The 16816-nt window shown below is 36.4% G+C and overlaps 1 protein-coding gene across 1 annotated transcript in view; it reads left to right on the top strand.

Annotated features, from left to right (window-relative positions):
* TGFBR1 (transforming growth factor beta receptor 1) overlaps positions 1 to 16816 on the top strand; it is a 75030-nt gene that overhangs the window by 22026 nt on the left and 36188 nt on the right. The window contains exons 4-5 of the mRNA XM_075212750.1: positions 185 to 415; positions 16483 to 16650. Coding sequence (XP_075068851.1) covers positions 185 to 415; positions 16483 to 16650 — 399 coding nt within the window. The remainder of the gene's footprint in view (positions 1 to 184; positions 416 to 16482; positions 16651 to 16816) is intronic.

Here is a 16816-nt window from a genome sequence, read left to right as displayed (position 1 = left end):
TAAGACATATTCGTGTTTAACTCTTAGAAATTAAACATCATAAAAGCAACTTTTATTTTTCATTATTCTACTGAAGCACTTACTCTCTTTCCTATTGTGATAGTGATTTAGTTTAGTCTTAAACTGAATACATTTCATGAATTAGCTGCTTATCTACAAGTTATTATTGATTTTATCACCCAAGGTTTACCTTTACTTGTGCAAAGAACTATTGCCAGAACTATAGTTTTGCAAGAGAGCATTGGCAAAGGTCGTTTTGGTGAAGTGTGGCGTGGAAAATGGAGAGGAGAAGAGGTGGCAGTAAAGATTTTCTCTTCAAGGGAGGAACGGTCATGGTTCCGTGAAGCAGAAATATACCAAACTGTGATGCTGCGCCATGAAAACATCCTTGGCTTTATTGCTGCAGACAATAAAGGTTTGTAAACATTTTAAAACTATATATTTTTTTTTTTTCTTTTGAATTTTTATTTATTTCTGAGGTAGACATTAACACATAGCATTCTGGTTACATATTACAGAATAGCACACAACATGTTTACGAACATTAGGTCTTTTACTCTTGTATTACAGGCATGTTTCATAACAAAATATATTAAAAAGATAACGCTTTGATTTTAGCGTCTAGAGAAGAACATAAAAATGTAGATGCAAACGCAGGGAGGGACACAGGCTAACACCCCCTAACAATCCATATCTAACCGGGTGAAGTTTGTTCAATCGGAGGGTCTCCAGCACACATTCGTAACTCGTACCAAGCTGTATTATGAAATCTCCACACTTGTGTGTGTATGTCATGAGGTAATAAACCTATCAAACTCTCCCAAGTGTCGAAAAAATATTTGACCCTGCTCTCTTTCTGTAATGAGGTTTTGATCCATGCGAAAAATATGGTAAAGCTTTTGTCGAAAGAGTGAGAACGTGGGAGGTTCTTCTGGCCCCAATCCTGAAGAATGCTGCAGAAATACTAATTAATAATTTTTTACATCCCTTATTCACCTTAATATTATGTGCGTATTGTCGCTAACCAATAACGATTGTCGAACCTCGATTTGTGTTTCCAACGCACAAAAAATTATTCGCAAATAGTAGAATAATATGCTCAAGCGAAGTGATAATAAATACAGCCGTTACTTATCGCAAGGCGCTCTGGATCCAGTGTGCAGCATTCAAACCTGAAGTCTGGGGACAAGATGTCTGAACACTAGATGTGAAGCTGCTGCTTATATACACACAAAAATACAGTAACACAATGAAGATGGTATAGCTTGCATCTATTGGTCCAGGTCTCAGGAAGGTCCAAGGGGTTGTCAATCATTGGCTAGTTCATCCTAAGGAATCCAAAGGAGGGGGTCACCTCTCCAGGGGGTATGCTCGGCTCTTCCCGCCAAGATTCCTTAGTCTTAAGTAGTTCATAATTTTTTATAATTCATAACTTGTGTATGCACTCTGCGATTCCCTCGTAAAGTAAACAAACAGTAGGATATGTAAAGAGGTTTATTATGATACCACTCATGATATGATTCCTTCAACCTGTTCCGTGTATTTCACTAATATGCATGTAACTCTAATATAACCTATAAATACTACTATATTTCGACATAACTGACTGTGTTGCAACTACCATTAATGTATATTATTTTATAAGTATGCGTGTTTGTGCGAATGTATGGTAAAAGACCAATTACTGTTGCTGCCACGTGTAGTGGGTGCGTACGCCCTTTCAAGCCGTAGCGTGCCCTTGTACGCCGTAGTGTACCGTACGCATCTTTTCAGACAAAGACAACCAAGTTTGCTCGACTTTAATTGAAATGACTTTATCCAATTTGCTGACTTCGACAATATCTAAAGACAAAATGCCAAAAATCACCAATTCCGGGGACAAGAGAATGTAATTTACAAGATAAGCAAGTGAGTATCTCCAGATCTGAGTCCAGAAATATCTAATAAGAGGGCACTCCCAGAAACAATGCGCCAAATCTGCTTGATGAGAGCCGCATTTTGGACACAAATGAGTATCTGACAAACCAATCTGGAAACGCCTGGATGGAGATAGATGAGGTCTGTGATACTTTTTTATAAACATGTCTGTGTAGGTCATGACTGGGATTAGACGTATTTGTTTTGCCAAGTCTTTTAAGAGGAAGTCTGGGGTCATGAAGGGGAAACGCTGTTGCCATTGAGAAATACCCATCTTAGAATTATCATAGTCAAACCGGTGGTGTAAGATAGAATAATGTTGTGAAATAGCTTGGTGTGATGGGACCGGTTTAGCCAGGATTGTGTCCAATTGGTTATCCCAATCATTCGGGGAGAATTTATATAAAACAGTTTTAATATAATGTTGGAATTGAAAATAAGCCAAATTGTGAGGATGTAGGGGGGAAGGGGGGGGGGGGAAATACAGAAGAAGCCTGGTCATGGGACATAGGCATATGAGTCGACTTATCAATAAGTGGATGGATTGTGTTGATTCCTAATTTCTCCCACATTGTGAAGGGATAAGAAGCCATGCAGTCTTGGAACTCGGGGTTATGCAATAAAGGGAGATGCGTTGAGGCATGTGGGTTTAATCGGAATTGTCTGCAAAGTTGATTCCAAAGTTTGTAACTGGTGAAAAACTGTCTTCCACTCGTCCCCGGCTTGTATTCTGATGAGGTTATAGGCCCCACGAAGATCCAATTTGATACGATCAAATAACTTGGGGCCTGATTCATTTAGGATCTTAACTGAAGAAACATCTTCTTTCAGTCTCCTGGACAAAACCATGTTACAATGCAAGGGGTGCAAATTAGTAATCTGTTTTGAACATAAGTTAAATACTGACTGTTTTTTCATGTAGCACACAAATACTTGATAGCTTATTTGTACACTGAAATTTAAAGTTTATAGTTGTGTGCTACATGAACGGACCCAGTTATAAGAGAGAGGATCAAACACCCATTCAAGGAGAATATAAGGCTAGACTCTCCTCTAAAATGCAGGTATATAGAGGAAGAGGAAAACGAGGTGGCAACAAAATCCCAAAAAAGGAGATGTATAGATGGGAATGATAGATTGAATATGACACTTTTCTTCAATCTATCTAACCACACACTCTCTGACCCAGAAATGTCTATTCTAGGAAAAGGGCTTTCCATTGCTTCCTACTAGGAAGCCTAATACGTTTTTAGAATTATAAATTGATATTAATAAATATGTTAGGAAATTAATGCTAAAAAGACACTATGCAAAGAAGGAAAAAGCCATCATTAAAAATTATGAAAGTACTTCAAAATCTGGCCTCAAATTGCCCTCCAAGTATTATCATTTGAAACATTTCTATAAAGCTGCTCTTTGATTCCAAACACTGGTATTTGAAGATTTGTGTCAGTCTGATTTTAACTATTCTGTTCCCAATAATCTTAAACCACAAGAAACTAAAGCACTAAGGGATTTGCAAACCAATTATGATTTGATAATAAAACAAGCTGATAATGGAGGTGGTTTAGTGATTTTTTAAATAGGCAGGATTAGGTAAGGGAGGTTGAACGGCTTTTGAATAATACATCTTGATATAAAAAACTTAGTAAAGACCCTACTAATGAATTTGTTTCAATATTGAGAGACATACTCACTATAGCACTCCATCAAGAAATCATTGTTAAGGATGAATTCCAATTTATACTGATGAATATGTGCCAATTTTCTATTTTTTACCAAAGATCCACAAGAGTCTTACTAATCCACCAGGATGGCTCATTGTGGCCAGAATTGACTCAATAACATCTCGAGCCTTGGAATATATTGATGTATTTTTACAAAAATATGTGACATCGTTAGTATCATATGTGAAAGATAATACGAATATTTTACATATTTTTCAAGTTTTTATATGGAATACAGATTTCATATGGATTACTATTGACGTCCAGTCACTGTACACATCCATCGAACATAGGAAAGGTATAGAAGCTACTAGACACTATTTGAATACAGATGATGCCATCTCAAAACCTCAAAGATTTCATTTGTAATCTTATTGAATTTATACTGAGTCATAATTACTTTAAGTTTTTGGATCAATTTTATCTGCAGGTCTGCGGTACCGCGATGGGGACGATCCTTGCCCCCAGCTTCGCAAATCTTTTTATGGGAAGCTGGGAGGAGAAATATATTTACCAATATGAAAAATATTATGATAACATGAAGCTCTATAAAAGATATATAGACAACATCATTATGGTCTGGAAAGGGGACATTAAGTCCCTGAAAGAGTTTTTAAGCTACATAGAAAATAATGATTGCAATTTGAAATTCACAGCTAAATATGATCCTGTACAAATAGAGTTTTTAGACCTTGTTTTAGTGGGACAGAACAATAAGGTTACTACTAAGAATTTTATTAAAGATGTTGATACTAATAGTTACCTGCATTTGAAAAGTTGTCATGTGAAGAAATGGAAGACGAACATTCCTTTCTCACAGTTGAATCGTATAAAAAGAAATTGTAGTGAGCCAGATGTGTGCAAAGAACAATTGGCTGTATATAATTTATTTAGAGAGGTTATCCTAAAAACCTTCTTATAGGAGCTATAGACAAGATTGCTAATACTGATAGATCTGAATTATTGAAGTATACAAAGAAAAAACAGAGTGGTAATATGGATAGAGTGTCGTTTATTACCAGTTATAATAGTGGTGAAAATAGAATTAGGTCTGTTCTCTCCAGACACTGGAGTATTCTTAGGAGAAATCCCATTTTGAGTAGTATATTGTCTGATAGACCAAGTGTTCTTTTTAAAAAGTCTAAATCTAAATGACTTGTTTGCTCCTAGTATGCTCAGAGATAAAAGCAAAAATAATGTTCCTTCTTTTTTGGATTTTACAGGCAGTTTAAAATGTAATCACTGCAATATTTTCAAATACACTAATGTTAATAATAAAACCTTTCATAATTTTGATAATAGTAGGAGTTATATTATTAAGTTTGAACTGTATTTCATCATCTGTGATTTACTTGTTGGCTTGTACTTGCGGCCTTAAGTATGTGGCAAAATAATAAGACTACTCAAGTTACGTATCCAAAAGCACATAAGAAATATAAAGAACAAAGTAGCAAGTCACTCTGTGTCAAAACATGTTTTGGATGTTCATCAATCTGATCTAGGACATCTCAAATTTATGGCTATTGAGAATGTTATACTAGGCCCAAGAGGTAGAAATATTCATAAAAAAATTGGCACAACGAGAAATGTTTTGGATTTATGAATTGGGTACGTTTCCACATGAGCTTAATGAGGATTTCGATGTAGCACCTGTTTTTATAGCTAGTAGATGTAGAATGTGTGTGTATATGTGTATATGTGTATATATATATATATGTGTATGTGTGTGTGTGTGTGTATTTATATAGAATATATAGTGTGCTCAGACACAATTCTGTTAAAACCCCTAAACGGTATTAACTCAATAATGTCCGTGTTAAATAGTCTCTCATCAATGATGATCCCACGAACGATATCCGCACTAGCAGTCACTGGTCTGCGCATCTTCCCCTAACCCGATCTCCATGGGTCAATACATTCCCACAATGTCAAACAGATGGGGGCGCTTCCACAGTGCACCATCCAAATAAAAATATTTATTAAAAACAGAATGTACACGTACCAGAAGTAAAAATTAGTCAAGCCTTGAACTGACAATGAGATGGCTCCTACATCGACAAGCTTCGTAGGCAGCCTGGATCCAAAACCACCTCTACACGTTTCATCTATGCATACTTTGTCAGGAGGGGTGCATCCACACCCAAATAGAATACCTTTTATAGGCTCATACAAATTTGATCACGGCTGAGTATCCTAAGCCGCTGTGAAATACGCCAATGCACATTACAAAAAATTTGTAAGAATGGACAATGATGCACAAATAAACAAAAAATGTGTCAATTACATTAAAACACACAATTAGTAAAACAGGTTTACAAACATAACAAACATGTCAGGATTGCATTTATAAGAACATCGGGCGAACCATAAGTATTCAAACTAGAGGAAAGGAGTGATTTCGCAACCTTTTGGATTTATACCTTAAACACCTTTTCCCCTAACTGGTTAAATGAGGGTTGCAAAATCACACCTTTCCTCTAGTTTGTATACCTTACTTAAGTAAACCTTACTTGTTAAAGATACCAAAGCGTGGTGGGAGATTATGGGACTCGAAAATTATATTAAAGTTAGGCGAATACCAAGAGGTCTTAGAATACTCAAATCTCCTCCTACATTTGGTCAGTCCAATGAAATTTTTTTGAAAGAATGGAATCATATTATTGATGAATGCTCTTTTTCATTAATGAAACTCATAGTGTTGGAAAAAAAGAGCATTCTCAAAGATATTAAAAATGAGTTGATAGAGATTGAACCAACCCTCTCACTCTCTAAAACTCCAGCTGAAATTGAGACTTTTAAGAAAGAGGCTGAGTTAGAAGGTAAATAAGATAGAGAAGGAAGTTATGGAATCTAAGAAAAAGAATAAGTTTCAGAGAGACAAATTAGATTGTTAATGATAACATCCATAATTGGAGCAGGTTTCGTAACTCAACTTTTAAAAAAACCTGTTAATAGGAAGTACCCTGATCAATTTAGAAATTCAGGGAAACCGATTAAAGAGTCTCGCCCGTCAGAGTGGCAGAAAAATGAGAGAGATAGATGGAGGACTATCCCTGTAAGGGGAAAACGTGAATATGATCGAAATCAGAGAGTCACTAAAGGTAGAAACATCCCTTTAGAAACGAGTAATAAATTTGAGAGATTAGATGAAATCAATACCGATCCGGAAACTCCGACTAATACCACGATAGCACCTCCACCTTTTTTAGGACAACGGTTAAAAACGCTGAGGATGAATTCCATAGATTATATGTCGGAGGAAGTTATGGACAATTCCCACCGAAAAAGATATCGAGAGGACACAGAGGGAAGAGAGCGAACAAGAGCTCAAAAAAGGATAGTGTCCTAAGTCCCTCTTCCGTTAATGGAATTTTTAATTTATCAGATAGATGTTTCCAGTTAGAGGAATTAAAACTATTATCCAAAGGTCTGTCATTCGCCCCTACATGTATGCCTAATGGGTTTGAACTTTTTATTGATTTAAATAAATTTATTAGAAATATCACCTTAAAAAGACATTTTTTGAGACAAGGGAATAAATCCTCTACTAATGAATTGGCGATAACTGAGGAGACAAATATTCATAAAACAGGATTAAAAAAGCCATTCAGCTTTTATCCAATTGAATCTAAAGGAAGGTTTGTGGACATGTTCGGAGATTTAGTGAAAAGGGATCTGAATATATTCGTAATTACAAAACAACAAATTAAATCTAATCTATCTCGGAATGAGAAAATAGCTTTAGAACAGCTAATGAAGGATGAGGAATTGATCTTTAAACCTGCCAATAAGGGTGGTGGGTTGGTTGTGCTTAATAGAAAAGACTACGTTAGAGAAGCATTGAGGCTAGTGAATGATACTCTTTTCTACGAGAAATTGCCTGTGGATCCTACTAGGAATTATTTGATTGAGTTGGAAAAATTGTTATTACATGGTCTAGAATGGGGTTGTCTAACAAGAAATGAATTTGAATATGTGTTTAACCAATATCCTAAAACAGCAACATTTTATTGTCTGCCAAAAATACACAAATAGTTGTCAAACCCTCCTGGGCGCCCGATAGTGTCAGGAATACAGTCTCTAACCTCTCATCTCTCTAGTTTACAGAATATTTCCTGAAAAAATATGTTGTAGACCTTAAATCTCATTTGAAAGACTCCACACACGTACTTCAAATTGTAAGGACTATTAAATGGGAAACGGAGTACATTTGGTGTACGATTCATGTACAGTCTCTTTATACAGCAATCCCCCATGACAGATGAGTTGAGGCTGTTAGAGAATGTCTAGCTGGTGATAAAACACTCGATATACCACTTCAATATTTTGTGGTAAAGTGTACTCAATATATTTTGGAACACAATTTCTTTATATTCCTTAATCAATATTACCACCAGGTACGGGGTACCGCGATGGGTAGCCCATTCGCACCTAGTTATGCGAACATATATATGGGTCAATGGGAAAATCAAGTAATATACTCTAATAGTAGCTATATGGAGAAAATTGTCCTTTTCAAGCGGTATATAGATGATATATTAATTATTTGGAAGGGTACTTTATCTGAATTTGTTCGATTCATGATAGATATTAATTCTAATGAATACAAACTAAAATTTACTTCCAAGACTGATAAAGAAAATATTGAGTTGTTGGATCTGACTTTTGCATGCTAAGAATTACCCTGACAAACAAGTTTTTAACACCTATACTTATACTAAGAAAGTTGACAGCAATAACTACATTGAATATACGAGCTGCCATCACAGAAAATGGAAAGATAATATCCCCATGTCTCAATTAATGAGAGTTAGACGTAATTGTTAAGATCTAGCTACCTTTTGAAATCCAGGCAGCTGCCCTTAATGACCGGTTCCGTGAACGTGGTTATCCAGAGAGTTTACGGTCAGCCTGTCTGGGAAAAAGTTAGAAATTGTGATAGGACTGATCCATTGATGTATAAGAAAAAAGAGAAAGAGGCGCTGAATCCATTTAAGTGTTCATTTGTCACTACCTTTAATGCAGCAAGTTACAAAATCGTTAGAATTTTGGAAAAACATTGGTCTATATTGAAACTTGACCCTGTATTATCAGGAGTGTTATCTGATAAACCCCGAGTTATTTTTAAGAAACCAACTACATTAAGAACTTTATTAGTCCCCTCGCGTTTGGAGGAGGTAGCAATTAAATCTTTCACCGGAGATAGCCAGTTATTAGGTTTTCCTTGTGGTCACTGCAAGGCATGCAAGTATGTACACAAGGATACTAACACATTTACTGATACAGCAATAACAAAAATTAAAAATATTCAGTCATTCATGAATTGCAACACAAATGTTGTAGTTTATTTATTGGAATGCGGGTGTGTGAAGAAATACATTGGAAAAACTAAAAGATGTGTGAAAATACGTATATTTGAACATCTAAGGAATAGTCGTAACAAATGTGATAACCATAGCGTTCCTAAACATTTTCTTAAATGTCAAAGCGCTAATCCTGAATTGTTGAGGTCTTAAGCTATTGAACACATAGAAATGAATATTAGGGGAGGAGATCGATTACTAAAATTGTCTCAACGATAAACTTTTGGATTTATACCTTTAAACACCTTTTCCCCTAACTGGTTAAATGAGGGTTGCGAAATCACTCCTTTCCTCTAGTTTGTATACTTATGGTTCGCCCGATGTTCTTATAACGGTAATTCTGACATGTTTGTTCTAATATGTTTGTAAACCTGTTTTATGAATTGTGTGTTTTAATGTAATTGACACATTTTTGGTTTATTTGTGCATCATTGTCCATTCTTACAAATTTTTTGTAATGTGCATTGGCGTATTTCACAGCGGCTTAGGATACTCGGCTGTGATCAAATTTGTATGAGCCTATAAAAGGTATTCTATTTGGGTGTGGATCCACCCCTCCTGACGAAGTATGCATAGATGAAACGTGTAGAGGTGGTTTTGGATCCAGGCTGCCTACGAAGCTTGTTGATGTAGGAGCCATCTGATTGTCAGTTCAATGCTTGACTATCTTGTATTTTGTTTTTATTATTGGTTCATTATCCATTTTTTGTAGGTGAGACGGTTATGGGCATATTATTTACTTATATCATTGTCGTTCTTTGTTTTTTCTAAAATAGTACATGATATCTGTTATGATCCATGTTATTCTGCCTGTATTTATAAAATGAGTACTTTACTAACAACTTTTGGTGCCACTTAGAATACTCATGTGATCATTTTGACATATGAGTATTAGGTATATACTTTGAGCGCATGCGCCAGTTGATCGGCATTTGTCCATAATGCGCATGCGCAAACTGATGATTTTGATTCACAGTGTGCAAGCGCAAAATGGTGCAGTGCACTTTATTAAGGGGCACAGATTCAGCATTATGATTCATGATTCTTCTGATGAAGTCTGGTATTTTGGCAGATGAAACTTGTTGAGACAGTACTTTTATTGTGTTATGATACACCCAGGGATTTCATTCATCTGGACGTGGTTCATCATTTCATCGATTTATACAGATAAGCTCATTTATTCTCACCTGAAATGTGAATGCATTATTTTATGTGCATGTAATAAATTGTGTCCCGAAGATATCACAGTATTGGATTTTATTGATTCGTTTTTATGAGGCATCCGGCTGTTCTTTGGGACTTGGAGACCATTTGACCTGATACAGCATATTTGGAAACCCATGCAGATAAGCCTCAAAGATTTTTTTTTTTTATTTGGTACACATTCACACAGACAATAGGGGATGGTGTTACACTGCTTGAAATACTGATTCATTGCACAGTCTCACTGGTTTATCCTACTTTTTACCTCTCTTTGGTGATGAGGATTGGGTGTAATTAAAGACCACTTTGGTTTGATATGCACTTTTTAAACGATTTATTATCAAAACACCTTGTCCTCCTGCTTTTATGTATGTGTGTGTCATATATATATATATATATATATATATATATATATATATATATATATATATATATATATATATATATATATATATATATATATATATATATTTCTAGTCAAATCAAGCTACTTAAGGTGTTAAAAAGGTTCTTGTCATGCATTTGGGCCTAGCCCAGGCCTCCTCAGGGGAAGAGCGTTACTTCCCGACGCAAGCGCTCTTTTTTAACGTGGTTTTGTCCACATGTCACCACTCCCAACTGTCACTTCTCCTTCAAGAAATATATAGGTCCGTGTATAACTCTGCCCAGCAGGTGGCGCCGCAGCTTGGTTTTTTTTTCCACACATGCCACTAGGCATTTATATAGTGTGTGTGTGTGTGTGTGTGTGTGTGTATATATATATATATATATATATTATGGCAGAGCTCCTCATAGTGTAATATTATAGGAGCCAAAACCTGTAAGTGTAGTTGTAATTATTATGCGTACCAGATAAACACAGCTTATCTGTCGCCGGTCCTGATGACTGCCCTCTGGAAATCGATTCCACTCCTCAGTAGTCTTGGGAAATTCACTCCATTAGCACAACAGGGGCATTAAAAGAAGACATAGCATAGTGTAGTATAAGAATTTATAACGTTTGTTTGTTTTTTTTTTACAACTTTTGCAATCGCATTAAAATAAATATTAAGGCATTTAACTGTTAACCACTCCAGTGGAATAGATCTCAATTGTGTACCTCCTCCGATATAGGAATAGTTACTGCCCCAAAGCATCCACACAGAAAGTCTCGAAGTAGTTCCACACACAACGATTAAATAGGAAGTTAGTATACCACCTCAATGTATTTGATCTTTAGTAAGATTACAAAGACTTCATCGGGAGGAAAAATATATATATATATATATATATATATATATATATATATATATATATATATATATATATATATATATATATATATATATATATATATATATATATATATTTGGAAGCGAGAGTCCAAATACACTCAGTGCTCCACTTAATAATCTGGTTGGTTTATAACAAACCTAAATATATCGTAAATTCACTCCTCAGGTGGCTGCCCTATTCCCAATACCAGATGGTAAGTCCAGAAGGAATTTTTAAAAACAAAGAAATAGGGATAGGCGCCTAATAGTGTAAGTCATCACGAACACAATTATTTTTAAATGCGTACCAGATGTGGATAGGGGCATGTGCACATCAACAAATCTGTAATGCTGGTCCACTCCAATACACTTTTCAAATGTATGGAATCATCTCATATATCAAAAAACAGTTGAAAATGGTTTGAAATGTCCTTCCTCTCAGCAAACAGTGTGTTTGTGCTTTTTTTGCACTGACACAAACACACTGTCTGTTTGCTGTGAGGAAGGACATTTCAAACCATTGTAAAAGGATACCAATGAAAACCAACAATAAGAACTACAGATAAGCCTAATTATTTATATCTTTGGTACGCTTAATCACTGTGTGGTGGTGGGATCCACATTTGGTTCTGATACATTATAATATTTACTACAGTATATGCAAGTTTTTCTCCTGTTTTTTGATATGAGATGATTCCATACATTTGAGAAGTGTATTTGAGTGGACCAGCACATTATAAACATACTAGGTTTAATGTAACCGTCTGTGCCGCACAGCTGGCCTGCTCGGTACCTATCCAAGGTTCTAAATCACCCAGGCAAATATCTGAAATAAAATAAATAACTTTATTTAGCAAAATGGTAGCACCAAGAGCAATAAACATATTTTTAAATAGTAACCTGCAACAATAACACTACAGTCTGGCACAGACAACATGCAGGGTATATTTTAAAACGCCTCAACAGTATCCTAGCCACACTCAGTGACTGTTGTCTATCCATTCAAGCTTCTCCCCCTCTCTCCTTTAAGGCTGTCACAAGGCAGTGGTCTTGAGTCACTGTCACTCTGCTTTTGGCGGACACACAGCTCCCCAAGACCTGGAGAGGTAGATCAGGGCAAAGGCAGTGCTCCAGGGACCGATTATCCCTTTTCTGTCAGGGCAGAGATCAGGATCTCAACGCCAGCCTGACTCCAGCTATCGCTGTGTAGTGAATGCCAATTTGCTGTTCTTTGGAGTTGATATTTAAAGGCAGAAATGACTTTCCTTGGAGTTCCAGGACCTGCATGATTGGTCGTTTACTGTGTTTATCTTTTCGCAAAAAGCAGATGATTTGCTCTTGATACAATTTGGGACAGGTAGGGTTCTGTGCCTATACAACAGAAGTTGTTTAAACAAGTAAGGTTAAAATCCAGATGCATTACATTTAAATATATAATGTAGTCCTCTATCTGTTGACCTTTTCACTATGGTAGCACACACAGGTAAACAAAGCCAAGAGACCCCCCTGGTGTGATATACATTCATACAGGATTGGCGGACAATAATCCTTTTGCCTAGGCAGAGACAATGAACTAGTTTGCAAAATAAGAAAACCATGCTGGCAGACATTTTAACTACTTACAAATAGAATATATACACAAGCATAAATATGATCGACAAATTTGGAGAACCAGAGGGCTAGAAAAAGTGTGTTTTTATAGTCCACAGTTTGTGAGAAACGAGGTGCAGACTGGTTGAGGTGATATTAATACCTTGTTTCGGGGTTAAAACTATATACAGTCAAACTCCTAGCTTACACATACACAGGTGGTCTAATGAGGTAATTAGACCAAAGGGAGGATACTTGTATAAATAAACCTAGTATTGTAGTTTGTGATAGATGCTGAGCAAGTTGGCCAGTTGTGAAAGAGCTGCACCGTATAAGTTGATATTAGGGTCACCAGGAAGTGTATGCAAGTGGTATTGCTTACTGGTGTCATCCTGACAAGAATTGTTGCTGTTTATTGTGATGCAAACAATAAGTTTGATTTCAAGCAAGAAGCTGTCTGTGGCTTGATATCTGTGGGGAGCCATTTGGCAAGGTATTAGAAGATCATATTATTTTTGTGTTTTTTTTTTCAGTACTTTAAGAAATGATTTCATTTTATATATGTATGTAGTATGTACACACATGGTCAAATTTCAGCAACACCCATTGCTAACAGGTGTATAAATCAAGTATACTGCCATACTGTTTCCCATAGTCAAACATGAGCGGTAGGATGTGTCATACTGAAGAGCTCAGTGACTTTTAATGTGGCACGGTCATAGGGTTCCACTTTTTTCAAGTCTGTTTGTCAAATTTCTGCCATGTTCGAGCTGCTGTGACCAACTCCAAGTGCTGTTAAGTAAAATGTTTAGGAGCAAATCTGCTTATCCACAAAGTGGTAGGCTACACAAATTTAGGGAATGGTACCACAGACTGCTTAAGTGTGTAGCATGTAAAATTGCCGCTAATGCGTTCCAAACTGCTTCTGAAAGTAATATCCGCACCAGAAATGTGCGTCAGAAGCTTCAATTAGATTTTCATGGCTGTACAGCTGCACACAAGCGCCTTGTTACCATGCACTAAGCCATACATCGACTGAAGTGGTGTAAAGCACACAACCATTAGACTCTGGAGCAGTAAAAATACATTCCCTGGAGTGACAAATCATCTGGCAGTCTGACAAACAAATCTTGGTTTGGTGATGCCAAGAAAAAGATTCCTATCCGAATGTGAACTACCAACTGTAAAGTCTGGTGGAGAACGAGTTATGTTCTGGACCCGTTTCTCATCGTTTGGCCTGAGCCCCTTCGTTCCTGTGAAGGGAAATCTTTGCTTTAGAATGCAATGACCTAGAGAATTGTGTTCTTCCAACTTTGTGGCAACAGTTTGGGAAAGGTGATTTCTTACTCCAGTATGTACAAAGCAAGGTCCATCAAAACATTATTTTCCAAAATTGGTGTGGAAAAACTTGACTGGACTGGCCAGAGCGCCAACCTCCATCCTAACTTTGTGATTAAGTGGAACACCTATTGCGAGCCAGACCTTTTTACTCAACTTCAGTGTCCAACCATACTAATTCTTTTGTGACTGGATGGGAATCCCTGCTCCTATTTTCTAAAACCTAGTGGAAAACATTAACAAATAATCGAAGCAAAGGGCCTTTTGGTTTTTTGTGTTTTTTTTTTTTATATAGATTTGGAGGCTGGTATACTTCAAATTGATCAATATACCATTAAAAAATGGAAGTTTCAGCAAGACAATTGTCATGGGAACTTTGGAGACCAGCCATCATAATGATAGCTCATAAGTCTCACAAGTTGGCAAAGAGAGATGAGAATGTTTCATGCAAGGACAGCCTATATACACTACTATACAACAAAATACTTTACACTTTGCTATCTTAGATAGCATTTGAGGTACTTTTCCCAGTTCTCAGCATAAAGTGTTTAATCGCTATATTATTATGGAAATTGTAAAAAAAATAAATGCATTATGGGTAAATAATAATTACTAGGTTTCAATGGAGTATCTGAATGAATTGACAAATAAAGTTCAGTCAGAGTTTGGTTGAAAATTTAAGTGTGTATATTGCAGTTATGCGATCACCAATCCTACAACTATGAATTGCATTTCTAAAGTGTGTTAATTCATACCACAATTTTGATCTGACAAAGATCAGATTACTAAAATTATGCTAAATTGTTTTTAATTGGGTTATTAAGTGGTGTTCCGTCAAATTCTTGTGATGGCATGCACACTACAGTTCGAAATAGGGCACAGAGCTGACATCGGCTATCTCCCAGAAAATCATCTTCTCACAATAATGTGGAAAATTACAAGGTGGTAGGTACAGAAGTGTCATCCAACCAATGACACTTTTTTGGTTTTGAAGATTTATTGGAATACTATCTCGGTTCAGCTACTGGAGAGTTAAATGGTCGTAGTTGTTGCCATCTATGTTCCTCCTACAGTGATCTACCTTGACTCCTTGGTGGCAGCAACCACTGCCACATGTCAAACAAGTTTCCTGGTCTGTATCCAGGAGTGAGAATGATGCCAAAGACAAATACTGTGCACACAACTACTCCGAGCCTGCAGATGACTACAGGAGTACCTTTTGCAGCACAAGAGTAAAAGCCTTATCCAGAATCAGAAGAGAAAGGAGGTTCGGTTGAGAAAAATGGTGAAGAATGGTCATGGTTGCCAGCAGTTGGCTGTCTTGACATTTCTGAAGTGATTGGTTCATCTTTCATATGTCAGCTTTCTAATGTCTCGCCTCATTCCAGACATACCACGTCACCAGTAGCAGTACAGACATGCAAGTTGCCAGTACCAGCTTTAATATTGGTGGCTGACGCTTCTGCTTTGCAGTAGCCACATACACTTTCACCACCGACAGCTACAATTTCTAAAACACCAGCTTATGTATGAATTGCTTCCCACATCTCTTAAGTTCTACACATTTGAACAGGTAGGTTTTACCTTCTGATTCATGTCATTGTATATTGTTCATTTGTAACATGATGGCCTCAATCTGCAGCACTGCATAATATGTTGGAGCCTCATAAATAAAAGCTAATAAAATTTATCTGCTTGCCCCTCATGACTTGAATTTGGTTAAGTATTGCAATGACCTTTTGTATTTCACTTCTATTTCTTGTATTTCTGTAAGAATTAAAATAAGTACTTATAGACAAACCACATGTTTTCCCTACAAGTTTTGAGTGGAAAAATATCAAGAATGTTTTAATAAGCTATTTGAGTTGTTTCAGAGAGAATTTTTGTGTGTCTGTTTTCAACCCTTTTGGTTTTTGGCTCTGTTTTCTCCCCACAGCATATCATCTTGTTGTTCAAATACCCTTCTGTTTTGTGTGTGTGTGTGTATATATATGTTTGTATGTATATATATATATGTGTGTGTGTGTGTGTGTGTGTGTGTGTGTGTGTATATGTGGGTGTTTGTTTATGCTTCTGAATTTATTTCTACAGATAATGGTACATGGACGCAACTTTGGTTGGTGTCAGATTATCATGAGCATGGTTCACTGTTTGACTACCTGAACAGGTATACAGTGACTGTGGAGGGAATGCTAAAGCTTTCATTATCCACAGCCAGTGGCCTGGCTCATCTCCATATGGAAATAGTTGGGACACAAGGTATGTTTTTGCGAGTTCAAGAATATATTGCTATTTTGTTTTTTCCCCTCTATCAAATGTGTAAATGTTTCCATACTTGCATAGAATGTTAAATGTGTTTTTGCTATTAATGTGTGTGGGGGGTAGGGAGGGAAGAGAGTCGTACTTTTTTTTTTATGATGTACAC

This window comes from Mixophyes fleayi, chromosome 5 (genome assembly GCF_038048845.1).
Source record: "Mixophyes fleayi isolate aMixFle1 chromosome 5, aMixFle1.hap1, whole genome shotgun sequence".
In the NCBI taxonomy this organism is placed as follows: domain Eukaryota; kingdom Metazoa; phylum Chordata; class Amphibia; order Anura; family Limnodynastidae; genus Mixophyes; species Mixophyes fleayi.
The sequence above is the reverse complement of the archived record's forward strand: the minus strand, read 5'-3'. Positions and strand labels throughout refer to the sequence as shown.